General features: G+C 24.8%; 1 protein-coding gene across 3 annotated transcripts in view; it reads left to right on the top strand.

Moving 5' to 3' along the window:
- LOC122859345 (segmentation protein cap'n'collar-like) overlaps window positions 1–15,753 on the top strand; it is a 60,020-nt gene that overhangs the window by 24,455 nt on the left and 19,812 nt on the right. For all 3 annotated transcript variants that reach the window (XM_044162830.1, XM_044162829.1, XM_044162831.1), the window contains exons 4-5: window positions 12,397–12,713; window positions 13,004–13,165. In XM_044162830.1, coding sequence (XP_044018765.1) covers window positions 12,397–12,713; window positions 13,004–13,165 — 479 coding nt within the window. The remainder of the gene's footprint in view (window positions 1–12,396; window positions 12,714–13,003; window positions 13,166–15,753) is intronic.

Raw genomic sequence — 15,753 nt, 5'->3', positions numbered from 1 at the left:
ATACAGCTATATCCCCTGACATAGAAAAATAATAAAAAAATAAAAAAAACAACTTCGAATATATATTGATGTGTGGATGAGTGGGTATTGAATGTACGTGTCTATCTACGAGTGGGTTTACAAAAGGCAGAGGGAGAGGACTAATCAAGGGACTCATTACTGAGCAATCTCAACGATACGATCGATTGAGCTGATGGGTACTCGCTTGTATTGCCGCTTGATTAATGCTCCTTGGGGTAAAGACCAAAAAAAAAAAATAAACAAAAAAAAAAGAATTATAAAAATAATAAAATAATAATAATCCATGGTTAATTCAAAAATAGGTTCTTCATCTATAAGAAAAAGTATATCAACATAAATTAATATTCATGAGAATGATGATAATGTTTTTTATCATATTATTTTAATTTATAAATAATAAAAAAAACTTGTTTTATTTCGTTGCGCAATGTTTTATTGAATGATAATTTGGTGAGTGAATTTGTTGGTATCGATCTAATCATAAATTTTATATCGATCTTTTTTTTTTCTTCTCTTGGGCAATCATATTCAAAAAAAAAAAAAAAAGCCATTGCGTTTGAGAATGGGCGTTTTAATATGTTTGTAATATGTACAGATTTGATTTACAATTTCTCGCCTTACAAGTTGTATTCAATACACGATATTTTTTTTATTTAATCAATTGTTTTGATCTTAAAATTATAATGCAACTTTCAAAATTGTACACCTGATTTGGAAATCATTTGATATTTAAAATCATTTTTATATTCAGTTGGATCATTCGTTTATGAAATATTTAAATTTTTATATTTTTTATTGTTTTACAATATTAATAGTTAATTTAATTTTTGTCCTAATATATTTTTCCTATGTTGAGTGTAAATTTTTAAACGCATGCTCAGTTTAATAGAAGCAGGATTGGCTAGTCGATTTGATGATCACTCGTGGAGGGATACAGGCGGGGCTCTTGGGTTGTTGGATAAAAAACTTTTTAGATACACGCATGCGTTAATAAAATTATCCAGATATATATGGATGAACATGTGCCACGTGCTTGTATAAAAATATAATTTTATTTATATGAAAATATAATTCAAATGACAGTATAACCCAAAAAAAATTTCTACAAATTTAGTTCATTTATTAGCTATTTCCACTGGGAAATTAAATTGCACCTGGACACTTTTTAGAAAAACAAAAATAAAATGAAAATAGAGAAAAAAAGGCTACCTTTAACAAAATAAATTTTTAACCGAGTTTTTGGTATTAAAGTCCGACAATGACAATGCATATTATATTTTTAAACTTTTTTTTGTTGTAGAAAATTTTTAATAAAAGTATTATTTTTAGTTTTTCAAATTATAATTGCGTAATAATAAAAATAATAATAAATAAATAAAAGAGTATTGTTATCCGGGCGGTGTGCTCAATCGAATGCAATTTATTCCAAGTGTTGTTTTTTTAATTTCCGTTGAATTCGTCATGGCAAATGGAACTTCAAGAGGGGAATTCAAAAAGTGAGCGGAACATGAGGGAAAATAATATAAAAAAACTAATGATAATAATCATCAAAAATCAAATGCTGTAGAATTTATTATTCCATAGTTTTTTAGAATAAAAAAAATTAAAAATTACTTGAAAAAAGTAGTTTTTTTTTCATGTTAAATAACGTTTTTTTAATAATTATTTTATAAAGCCAACAGCACAAACATTTACCTACTTTTTTCAGTTAAAAAATGTGATTAAAAAAAATTTAGGTTTTTGGAATTTAACGTTATTTCATATGGTATGTTGAAAAAGTTATAAAAGCATTGAGAAAAAAAATTTCCTCACGTGCAAAAGATCATTACTTCTACTTTGTATTCCGTTGAATTCTCAAGGGATAAAAATTCATCTCCCGTCGCGCAATGAAATCGTCGTTCTTCTAAAAGAAAAAATAATGAAAAAAAAAAAAAACTGCTTAACTGAAATAGATATAGCGTTGAAAAATCAATAAATAATTTGAAAAATATTCATTGTCACTGAGATTTGTCATAAAAAAATTATCAAAATTCATCAAAAGTCTAAAAAAATAATAACAATTTTTATCTTACTTTTTATTCATACAAAAAATTTATAAAATTATATAAAAAATATATTTTTATTATATGTACATAGCTATTATGCTACTATTTTTTATTCAAATCTTGAAATCCCCACGAGGGAATCAATATTTGGAAGCCGCATGAGTTCCGCCATGTTATATTTTGTTGTTAAAAATAAAATATATAAAAAGCAACTCCCAACAGAGGGGTGTTTTTATACTTTTTTTTTTATATTTTCTGAACTGTGTAAAGCGAAAATGTCGGAACACACAAGGCAGCTGCTCTTATACTGCGCGGCATGAGGAACTTGGTTGTATGTATAGTAAAAATTTCTGGGTGGATACGATGCCGCGAAATACTTGGGTATAGAATGACTTGCGATATCAACCCCTCATTTTGGGGTGTACGCGAACACGCACCATTACTCATATCGTAGCTCATTGCATGCTATTGCCAGCCGATCTATAAAGCCTCGGGAATTGTTGTTGTTGTTTATGTTGAGAATAAGACTACTGAACTTGGTTACCATCAGTAAACCAAAGACTCCAGGGAACGATTGTACACAGAGCTTGGAGAATATAGATTAAAAATATACAAACGATATTCATGATCCCCAAAAGTAATGTGGATCATTTGATAATCCTCTTTCTATGCTTGGCGAACTCTGATAAGTTTTTTTTTTTTTTTTTTGTGTATAAGAGTTGGGGGATGCGAGTCATCAGGAACCCTTCGATGAAACCCGCATGGAAGATAGATAGATAGACGTAAATTTAATTTATACTACTTGAATTTAGCAAAACAAAATTTTTCAAATTGTCAAAATTACTTTAGAGAGGTTTTTTTTGATAACTGGAACACGAAAATGAGTAAGCACTGTCGAGGTTTACCAAGTGCTCACTGCTGACTCGACGAAATTATATTGATCAGAAACCAAATTTTTTAAAATTGTTGTTTTCAGCGAGAAATAAATTTCAAATTAGTATCTATACACTCGAATGGAATGATAAAATTGAAATAAATATTTGAATCAAATGAAAAATATATTTGAAAAAAATAAATCATTTATTTGAATAGTTTCATTTTGTTTTTTTTTAACGAAATAAATATTTATTTGTATGAAAAATAAATTAAATATTTAAAGTAAATAAATGATTATTTGTAATTATTATTACATAAAAAAATTGAAAAAATAAATTTAATATTTATTATTTATTTAATAAAATGTAGTATGAAAATTTTTTGAAATTATTATAGAAAAAAAAAAGTCAAAATTCAAGTATATAAATTTTTGAAATTTATTTTTATAATTTCAAATAAAATTTATTAACCACAAATAAATTAATATTTAAAAAAAAATAATTTTCATATTTTTCATCAAATAAACAATTAACCTTGTAATTTAATTTCAAATAATTTATTTTATTTTTTGTTAATTAAATTTTCATTTATCTCAAATAAATATATTTTTTAAAATAAATTTAATCAATTTGTACAAAATAAATTCTTCTCTATATAAAAAACATTGTTCTGTAAAATTATTATTTCAGTTGTGATAAAAAAATTTCACTTCTCTGCACTCCAATCGTAAATTATTTTCCATAGCAATACAATAATATATGATTGAGTATGATCATTTAATATTCTCCAACAGAACCTTCATTAAAACCTCAAAAAAAAAAAAAAATATATATAATCTCAATATCCATAAATATGATCTATCGAACCGAAAGACTGTTTTACTATCAATTGATCAAACTTTATAATATTTCAATTCCATTGATTACAACAATATCATAATTATTAGCCTCATAATTTACACAAGATAATTTCAGCATTTGTTGACGCGCAATATAATTGATCATATCATTAATCTTACAAAAGTCATAAACGCATATAATTTTCAACATCAGTATATTTATCATGCAACCAGGCTACACATTCATACGCTTTTTTATTTCACATATATATACTACATAAATAATATCCTAACTATACATTTCAATTAAATTTTCGATATAAAAAAAAATTTATATCTATACATATTCAGTATATACCAGTATACTTGATGATAAAATTATATTTAAAAATAAAATGATGATGTGATTCTAGACATCTTCGTCAAACGCACCACGGACATAAGAATGAAAAATTAATTTTTCTTTCAAATGTCTTTTCTTTAAAAATACATACACACATTGCCTTTTATTATTTATCATTGTGTATATACAATATCTACCTCTGTGTGCATTTTTTATTATTCTTTTTTAGAAATATATTTTATCAGGCACAATGGTGTTTGGTCTCTTGATTCGAATCTTTGCCTATTTGGGCGATTCAGTGTAACATATATAATTTTGCAATCTCATCCTAAATTTTTAACTTAGTGGGGATTAAAATGAATAAAAAATTATAGGGGTAGTTTTTTTTTATTTATTGTATTGTGATTAATATAAAAAAAAAATAAAGAAAAAAATTTTTTTTATAATTTTAACTGTATGATTATTAGAAAGAGTTAAATGATTTTATAAAATTATAACAATAAGCTAAAAAGAATTTAAGAAAAAAAAAATTTTTTAAAAATAATAAAGCTTAATTCATTGAGGGTAGAAAGAACATAGCAATGTCGATGAATACTTTGGCTACAGGTTTGTCTGGATATTGTTAGTTTAGGATAGATATGTTTCGGTCAGAGTTACTTGAGGTCAGCCTGTCATTTGAAGGACCATCAGGTAACCCCTCCAATAAACCTCCAACCTGTCATTATTACGTCAAGTCACTTTTTTGTTAGCATATATTTTTTCTTTTTGTAATAAAAAAGTCTTCAGGTATATACAATGTATATAATATATTCTAGACATCAGACAATAATGACTCACTTTCAACAGCAACACAAGCAGCCTTTTTAAGAAAAGCTCTTAATCCAGTCTGCATACCTTTTTTTTTTTTTTCTCCTTTTATTTATTTTTAATTTGAAGATATTTTAAAAGTACAAGCTTTTTTATTTTATTTGATATATATTTTTATGTAAAATTAATTTTATTTATTTGTGTTTCTATATCTATTTAGTGTCAATTATAAACATTTTTTTTTTCATAAATATTTGGACATAATTATTTTTGCGATGTCATTTTAAAATTGAGTTAACTGTTGATATTTATAAAAGTTTTTTGGTGTTGAAAGGGTCGAAAATATAGCGTGACACACTGATCTTAAAAGAGTTTATATTTTAACGCGGAATCATGACAACTTGCAGGATATTTACAGTGCAAGAGTCAGCATACTTGAAGATCAAAATCAAGGGCAATGTATCTATTACAAATAAAAGGTGTTGTCATTGGTCAATTTACTACCGTTTTATTTTTTATTTGATAATAAAATATGACATTTTGTTTATTTTTTATTTTCATATTTATCATTGGTAAATAAACTATGAAAAATAATATTTAAAAGGCTAATTCTGTTAAAATTTTGTGATGCATTTTAGATGGAAAAATAAATTTATCATCAACACTTTAAAGGCGGTTTTATTACCGAATTATCGTAAACTTTCACGCGGAATATTTATTTAATAAATCTGCATATTTTTGTGTTACTTTTAAGACAAGTTTTCGGGCATTTGATCATTAAAAATTGACGAATATTTAACGTGAAATTAATTCCCAATCATTTTTACTTTCAATTAAAAAATTCATGTGTTTTTATTTGGTCGAATTTTTGATTGAATTTATTTGTGTCGCCTTAAACTTAGAAAGTGAAAAAAAAAAGTATTGCTATGGCAATTCAACTGAATCAGAGTTAGATTAACCTAACCTGGAGCAAATTTCAAATATTCTTAGAAACGCTTTGTAATTTCATTTATAAAATGGAGAGTTTGAGATATTGATCTCGAAAGTAATATAAATATCAGGTGTTTATTGAGTGAGAATATTGTTGATGATGATTTTCAATCACAGTGGAACTAATTCAAAAGAAAAAAAAATAAATAAACCATGGGGATACCAAAGTGCTAATTCACACGCTGTCTTCCTGATTCATGGTGTCTTTGATTTTATTTATTTATTTTTTTTCTCTAGCCTACTTGACCCTCAATAACAGTATATATTTTTTATTATTTTTAAACAGTCTGGTTAATATGCAAAAAAAAAATATTCTTCGGAATTTTATAAGGTCTCATCATGAGTTTTAAAAATTGAAATTATTATGTAATTTGAATGATCACTTGAAGAGTAAGATGTTCTATCAAATATATTACAAAATAAATAAAATTTTTCACCAATAAATTATTGATTAATGATATAAAAAATTTAATAAAAATTTAAAATTTTTTTACGACCAACATTTAATAAAGTTGAGTAATTATTTCAAATAGAAAATTGATTTTTCATGCTGCTTTTAAGCTCGAGAATTTAAAGCTTTATATTTGATCAATTTTAAAAATAAAATAAAAGACAGTCTGTTTATTTTTGTCAATTTATAAAATAAAAAAATAATAAAGTTTTTATTTTTTGGATAAATAATATACAAATACACATAAAAATTTTGATATTTGAAATTAAACCCGGAAGATAAATTTACGTCACGTACGACAAAAGCCTTCCGGTCGATATTCATAACCGTAGAATATTCAAAAAAAAAAAATATAAATTATATCAAATATACAAATAAAAAGAATAGAAAAAGCCCTATCTAGTTTATATATTTTCGAAGGTTCAATATCAACAAATACATCATCACAATAGTAAAAAAAAAAAAAATACAAATTCATTCAAACACTATTATTTATCAGCGTAAATAGATGAAAAAAATTTTGGTGAATCCCTTCCGTTTCCTATTGCAAAGAAACTTACGTGCTTGATAGACACTCCGGATTTCAATGATTTGCAGATATTAACTAATAAATCAGTGAATATATCTCTGTCGCATGTTATTTTTATTTTTTTATGTAAAGAAAATAGAAGGAAGCATAAGCATTAGACCACTTTTTCTTCGTCTGCTTTCAAAGTAAAAGAAACTTGTGCAAAAAAAAAATGAAAAAAAAGAAAAACCTGATAGCTATCATATACGCAGAGTGAAATATTTAAAAAGCACTCTTCTAGGAACAGTTTAAAATATACAAAACCACTAACGCATTTCTGCAGAATGTCGAATCGTAAAGAGGGTGGAGTTTCGATTTGATGATTATTACTTGAGTGAAGTTATATCATGGAGATCTGAAAGCGAAGGATGGATAATGGTAAAAATAAAAAAAATAAAATTTTAAAATGGAAAAGAAAATGAAAAATAATAATAATAAATTTGTAAAAATTTTAGTTAAATCAAGAGAAAAATATTAGCGTGAGAAAATATAATTTTGTAATTTTTTTTGAGCTGAATTTATGATTTGATTAATTGAATATTTACATGATCAATTTAAAATTAAATAATCTTAAAATAAAAAAAAAAAAAGCTTCTTTATAAATGAGTATATAAAAAATTGCAAAAGATTTTTTTATTAATAATTGTTTTTTATACGTTGATTAAAGAGCAATAAAAAAATAGAAATTTAATTAAAGTATAAATGTTGTGAAAAATAATTTTTATATGTATATTTTATTAATAGCATTGTGAAGAAAAAAATTTATCCTGTTAAGGAAAAATTGTATGGATTTAGTTGAGATTATAATTTCTCAAAACGACAGTATGTTTTCTTGTAGAAATTTTTTTTTTTTTTATATGCAATTGGATATATGGAAATAATATATTTACTGATGAATTTCGCTTGTTCTACTTTCCTATGTTGGTATAGAGAATAGCTCATATTTATTATCATTAATGATGCTATTGTCGTAAACATTATCTATTCACCTTTGAGAAAGTTTTAATTGCAGATAAATTTATACATTAGAATTTTCTTCATGGAAAATACAAGTTTATACTTTTAATTTATTTTTTAAAAAAATATGATTGTCTCAAGGTGATTTTATTTTTGGATATGTACAATTAAAAGCTCGTTCGTTTGAACGAGTTTTAAAAATCGATTATATCAAATAAACAAAAAAAAAAATGAAATTGTTAAATCGGTCAACGTTGAAAATTGTATTTCTTGTTTTATAATTTATTCAATGAAACGTGAATGGCGACAGACAGACTAGCATAAAAACAAGATTACAAGTGTTTCTATAAAACACTATAATAACAGAAAAAAAAAAATTAAAAATAACCAAGTATATATATAAGAGTTAAATAAAGAAAACCAGGTTATAGTCTATCATGATTATAAAAGTTTAACAGTCATGCATATACAATATAAAGCATCTTTAGACTAACTATATTTAATGTTTATAATTATTCATTTGATCTTGATGTATCATAAAAAGGTGTTTATAATATATATAACTAAGAATTAAGTTTAAGTGTGATAGTGTTGACATGAACAATAAAAAAAAATATCAATAGTGAGTAGCAATTTCAGCAGATTTAGATATAATCTTGTAGAGTCAGAGTGACTATATTTTCAGGAGCTTTGACACCACTGGAAAATGACACAAAAATATTATAAAATAAATAAACATTTAATAAAATATATTTAAAAGATGAAAATATTAATAAAAATTAAATTTGAAATAATAATAACAGCGAGTCATTACAATACGATGATGAATTAATTAATTTTTAAATAAATTAATTTTCAATTTATCCAAGATATATGGATAATAGTAAATTTGCAAAAAAAAAAAAATAAATAAATTTTTAAATGGAATATTTATTTATTTATCGTGCTGATCATACTCTTGTCATAATTATTTTTCGACAAATTTTAAATCATCATAATCATCATTATGTTTACATGTTAAACTATGCTTGTATATTATTTTTATAATTATTCATTTTAATTTTAAATATGGCTTTTTATACCAACACAAGCTACATGATGTTTTTATTTATTTTTCGCTGGGGAAATTATTAACCAGGATATTTTATTTCTTGATGATTTGTCCATAAACAAATTTGTGTTCTTAATAGTCAAATTTGTCTAGAATTTTTTCAAGTAAATACGTATATATATTTATTGGAGTTTGTTATAAATAAAATTGTTTATAATAAAAGTGCATCCCTTGTTGGGTAACATAGGCCATAGCAACGACGATCACCCAGTGGGGAGTCCAACAAGAATGGTATTATGGGTAGATACATTCCCCCACTTGTGATACTTTCAATCCCTCGCCTCTTGCGCATTGTCTGGCAGCCATGTTGAATTTAAAAGCAATACACATATCTGATTGGTTAATTTTTTTTTTATAAGTATAAATCAACCCCCTCTTTTCTTACTTTTCTATTGCCACATCATTCAAAAAAATATCACGGTTTGGCCCCCATGGTGGAGCTAATACCAAGATAGTCTATCAGTTGTCTTCATGCGTATATTATTTCATCGAAACCATATGAAATAAAATTATTTATATTCATTAATTCTCATAAATTTATAGAAATGTTGTTTCATTAATATATTGTGGAAAAAAAAATAATACAAATCGTTTATTTTATATGTTAAGATAAAGTGAAAATTAGTTCTATTTTTGTCGCAACTCAATATTATTTTGTAAACTTTCGAATAATTTTGTTTAGTGTACTCAAGAACAATACAAATATAGTGTTTATTTTATTTTTCAAATATCAACAAACTGTATAGCTTTAGTATCATGAACATTGTTGCCAGTGCAAATAACATTTGAATCATTTATTTTATTTTTAAGTTCAAAAATTGTGATTCATTATTGGATTTAGCTGGTTTTTTTGGATTTTAAAAACTGAGGTATGCTTATTTGATTATAAAATTTTAATGCAATTATCAATTTCAAATTTAAAATGAAAAATTTTAATTTTTCTAACCGACGGGTAGGGTGCAATTGATGATTTTTCAGTACAAAAATACAAAATTAAGTTCGATTCGGTTGAGGGGCAATAAGTCACAGTAAACGACTCAATTTTTGCAGCTTATAATTTGAAATTTGTACAAGTATTCGATTAACAGATAAATGGTTATATTTGAAAAATCAAGACATCAAGATAAATTTACCCTATGACAAAATAAAGTTAATATATATATTTGTCACCTGGTGGTAGGACAATGTTGGTGCTGACGTGAACACCATTCACTTTATATTTGTCTTCTTGTTTGTTGTATTCCTTGAAAATTTTTATAAATTTCTCAGACTCGTAAGAATAATGAATACTAACCAACTGGCTTTGAAAAAAAAAAAAAAAACGGACAACAGCTTTAAAAAAAGAAGAAGATATAGAGAAAAAAAAAAGTGTCTAGTAATGCAGGAATTATTATCAGAGCGTTGTTAAAAGCAAAAGAAATATGAAAAATGATCTGTCCAAAAAAAGAAAGAAAATTATTTTTGAAGCGTGTGCTTTTAGATGCTCCATGACTCCATGAGAGTCGTGGAATTGAAAGCAATTTTAGTATTAGATCTTACGTATATCTGTGTTCCATGATATTGCATTTTTTTTTTTTTTTTTACTATTTTTATTTCGATTTAAAAATAAAGCTCAAATAAACATCTAAATTTACAATTATTTATATCTATTTTATAAAGCTCTCAATTTTAATAATAATATTTATTTTTAATTTTTTTAAAAAAATTTTAAACAAATATTTAAAAAGCTTCAAAATAAAAGCTTTAAATTGTCAATCGATTTTTTAAAATTTTATTATTAAAATTAATTATAAATAATTTAAAAAATAATTTTTTAATTTTTGAAAAAAATGGATTTAATTAATATTATCTTTTGTTTATTTATAAATATTAATTAATTTATTTTTTTGATTTTTAAAATGGCTGTAGCTATGGAAAAAAGGGTGTTTCCTTAAATTTAGTATTCGGCCATTATCGGTACGGTCCGACGCGCATTTCGTCCAGAGAATAGCTTATACCACTTGTTAATGTAACAGGCATTCAAAAAAATCAAAAAAAAAAAAAGGTGAGACTACCTTGATGCTTTCGGCTTTTTAGTAAGATCAAAAAGTCAGCCGAAAAACCTCTTTTTCTGTCTTTATCCTCGTCTTATTGTGTTCTGTCTTTTTTTTTCCACATATTTTTCGTATTATTTTTCACCTTCATGGATAACTTGAACTTGGTATATCCTGGAAAATAAAAAAAATAAAAATAATATATAAAAAAGCTACCTGCTGGTGCTTTCTCAGTCTCGACAGGAACAGACGGTTCAAACGAGTATTATTTTATGCGATTATTATCTCTAATAACATCCCTTCATATTTCTGTTCGAGATGAAAATCTTCGACTTCTCTTTTTTTTTTTTTTCCTTATATAAAATAGGTTCTATAAGTGTGAAGAAAAGTAAATAAATAAAAATACACTTGTATTTTAAATAAATATATATTCAAATTAAAAAAAAAAATTTATTTTTATATTTTCTTTTAATAAAAACAAATACCCATAGCTTCAAGTTAAATTTTTTTCGGAAAAATTAATTTAAATTCAGAGTAAATTTTTTAATTGAAACAAATGATTATGGTGTTAATAGATTAACCATAGGAGAAAGGGAAAATTTAAAAATCTTAGGATTGGTCAGAGGGCGGAACCACATGGTAGATCCTAACCCAGCAGGGAATCCCTCAAACATCACATCCTCTTTGTTAAGCAATTAGTTTCGTTTGATTTTTTTTTTTTTTTTTTCCTTATATTTCTTGCTTCATAATCCTTTGCATTATTTTTTTCGTCTTTTTCATATTTCTCCAGATTGCCGTCGTATACACTATAGCTCTGTCGAATTTTACAGGAGCTCCGTCGAATTTTACCTGTGCCGGAAACTATAGAACGTCAGTTTTCAAGTACTAGCCATCGGCACCGTTCGTACTTTCGCCGAGTCACAGTGAGACGGATATTTTTTTTTTTTTTTCATTATAATTTTTCTACACGTTATTGTTTTTTTTGTTAATTTATCATCAAACCTACAGTGCATTGAATTAATCCGTGAAAATTTAAATTACTTTTTAACGAAAATTTATAAATAGGATATCTCCAGCGTTAGAAACTTGAAATATAATTTTTTTTTTTTACTCCAAAATAAATATCAAGTGTGTTTGACAGTTTGTGAATGATTTTAATTGGATTTTGTGTTGTAAATATTTTCTAAAATATAAATATAATTGACAGAAAAAAAAGGTGATTTTACAGAACCAAAAAAAAAAAAATGTGAATGAATTGAATTTTAATTTTAATATTTGCTAAAATATAATGTATGTTTGTTGATTATTTTGTTGTGGAATTAAACTGATTCAAAAATTAAAATTGTGATTTTTTAGGAGAACATATATTGAGTGCAAATAGTCCAAGTGGAAGTGGTACAACATTTAGCAGTGGAATTGAAAGTAGTGATCATTTATTGGGTGCATCATCATTAAATCTTGAAGATTCACCAATTGGTTTTGTCAATGATTCACTTGGTCTTGATGATGATTTAAATCTTGAAGATGATTTTACATCAGAATTATTGAGTGATAGTTTACTTGGACCAACTGGTGTTGAAGGATTACTTTGTAACGATTCACTTGGTTTACCCGACGGATTTAATCTTGAAGAAGCTTTGCAACTTGTTGGTCTCGATGAGGCAACACCAGAGGTAAACACATTTAATTTATTATAAAACATAAAATAATTTACATACAATTCATACGTAAAAATAATTAAAACGACATACTCAATAAATTACAAACTATTTTCAAATTTAAATTAAAAAAAAAATCAAACATTTATAAATATAAAATTGAATAAAAATATAAATTTTTATTATCATAGGTTTAAGTAGTCTTGACATGAAAATAAATAAAACAATATTTTTTATTGATCTATTATTTTGAATAAAGTTAACGTAGATTGATTGCATCGTAAATATATAAAATATTTATTTAGGATATAAAACAGGAGGAAATAAAAAAAAAAACACAAAATTGTGGTGCTGAAGGATCAAGTAGTAGTAAAGAAGAAAAATCTCTAGAAGATTCAGAAGCTGAAGACATGATTCACACACCGCAATTTCATCATCCCCATCATTCACATCATCGCTCTTTTCAGGTAAAAATAAAAAAAAATTTTTTATTATCTTTATAAAATAATTCAAGTAATGAAAAAAAAAATTAATTAAATTTTTAAACATTTAAATAATAATAACGTAGATAAAAATAAAAAATATAAATTTTATTTTTAGTTGTTTAATTAGAGGTTAGTCTTCTGGTGATATTATTGTTGATCATGAGTATTGGTTGATATATGAAGTAGGAAATATATTGAAGATAAAAGTAGATACCGGTATAGGGCGTATATATATTTAAACCGTGTTGTTAGAACGGGCGTTTATGATCCATAAACAGGACATTTGTTATTTACAACATCGACCGCGAGAAAATATTTTCAGTATGAATGTTGAAATAAAACCAACGAAAATAAAAACATTTAAAAAAAATAAAATGAGAAATAAAATATGAATCCTGAGGGTAGAAATTCATATACCTATGGATTGTGATGGTACTCATGTATTAACCGGCATCAGAAACCCAACAATTATACGTCGTAACTGTAGCTTAATATAACGAGTACGCATGTAAAAGTTTTGTACTTAACTTGAAAATTAAAAAAAAAAAAAAGATAATCCTTTCATCTACCATTCATTTGTTTTGACTTTGACTGCCGCTAAATTTTTTCGTAGTAAAAAATTTATTTTTGCATCTTGCAATAGTCACAGATGGTCCATCAATATTATCCTCAGATTTTAGATAAAAATTTTCATAGAAAAAAAAATATTTAAATACGCTTTTTTGTAGGGATATTTATCGTGTATATTTATTTACAATGATAAATATTATTAGTAAAAAAAAAACAAGCATTAAAATCATTAGAAAAATTAAATTTTAATATTTTTACAAATTTTATATTTTAAATGACATCTAGGCAATTTTTTTTCATTATTTTTTTTGTTTTTTTTATGGGGATAATTTAAAGAATAATATTTAAATTTTATAAACACAATTAATTTAAATTTCACTATTAATTTTCATCTTTTTTTTTCGTCGTCCAATTAACATGGCATACAGACGAGAAAAAAAAGTATATATTTAAATAATCCGTTGGCAACATAAGGTATAACAGTAAATAAAAAAAAAGTAAAAAAAATAAAATCTGATTCTTACTGATGTGTACTTGAAGACGGAAGAATCGCAACTGTCTACAACGTGTCATAAAATATAAAAACGTCAAGGTAAAAATTTACCACCTTGGCCTCATCGTCTCTAAGTATATATGCGTGCCCTGTTCATTGCTGTATATATCCATCTAAATAATATTCTACATATATGAAAATTATAAAATTGAAATTTTAAAATAGTAGAATATATTCAAAAGATAATCACATGTATTTTTTTTTTTTTTTTTTTATTCTTCCTATTATTACAAAATGCCAAACATACACATTGATTCGCTCAACTTTGTCAACTTATTGTATGTGCTATATTCTTATGCAATTTTCAAGTTTTTATCTTTTCTATTTAACACTTATAATTATGTCCATTTTTAACTATCAATTTTCTCTATTTTTTTTTTTTTTTTTTTATTAATTTTTAAATATAATTAATTGAATTTAATTTTGTTGACAATTTTTTATTTTTAATTATTTTATATCGCGATTTATTAATTAATAATTTGCATTATTACAACAAGTAGTTAATGAAAATTAGTAAAATATAAATTTAATAATTATAATTATATTTTAAAAAATATAAAACTATTAGTTATTGGCAATGGGATCACGCCAACGACCTTAACCATCTGTCTGACAGTCCGTCGGTTAAACACGCGAGTATTTTACACCTGAAGGTGAGGTAGCCAATAGCAGAGGTAAATTTAATCCCTACCCAACAAGTATTCAACAAGAGAGTTCTGATTATATTCTTCATCGAGAGTTCTTAACTTGTACTTCTTGGATGTTGAACACTCGGCAAATTGAGTACATTCGCTCGACATCAAACGACAAATCATAGAAAAATTTAAATTAATTATTTACATTATAAATAATTAAAACAAATTTTTAATTATCAAAAGTGATAAAGTGATTAATTGAAATTCCATATTTTTTGTTTTGTTAAAATATAATAAAAGTGAGCAAATTAATTTGCGATTTTATCCACATGAATGAGGTTCTTTCACAAACGTCCAAAAATCATCAACCAACAAGCCCAGAATGTTGGAGTTTGATTGTCGACGAGGGACTATTTCAGGTAGAAATAAATCATTTAAAAAAAAAATAATATTGACCATTTACGTAAATAGAATAAATTAAAAGAAAAAAAAAAATTATTATTGATAATTTATTCGGGTGAGAATTACTATGAGTGAAAAAAAAAAATGATAAAATTCGTGCACATAATTACGTGGTTTTTTTTTTTAATCAACCAATAGTCATTAACGATATTCGTGATGATAGATTTTTTTTTTTTACTTTTTTTATAGCTAAATACGTCAAGAGATTGCATTAAATTAATATAATAAAAAAAAAAAATATATTTAAAACGAAAAAGATGATATAAAAAATCTTTAATGGAAAAAAAAAAAAAAAATGAAAATTTACATGTGTATATATTTATTTATTTGTGATGTCGTGTTTAGCTGGT

Source organism: Aphidius gifuensis, linkage group LG6 (genome assembly GCF_014905175.1).
Source record: "Aphidius gifuensis isolate YNYX2018 linkage group LG6, ASM1490517v1, whole genome shotgun sequence".
In the NCBI taxonomy this organism is placed as follows: Eukaryota; Metazoa; Arthropoda; class Insecta; order Hymenoptera; family Braconidae; genus Aphidius; species Aphidius gifuensis.
Note: the sequence above shows the minus strand (reverse complement) of the source record. Positions and strands in the feature narration are given on the sequence as shown.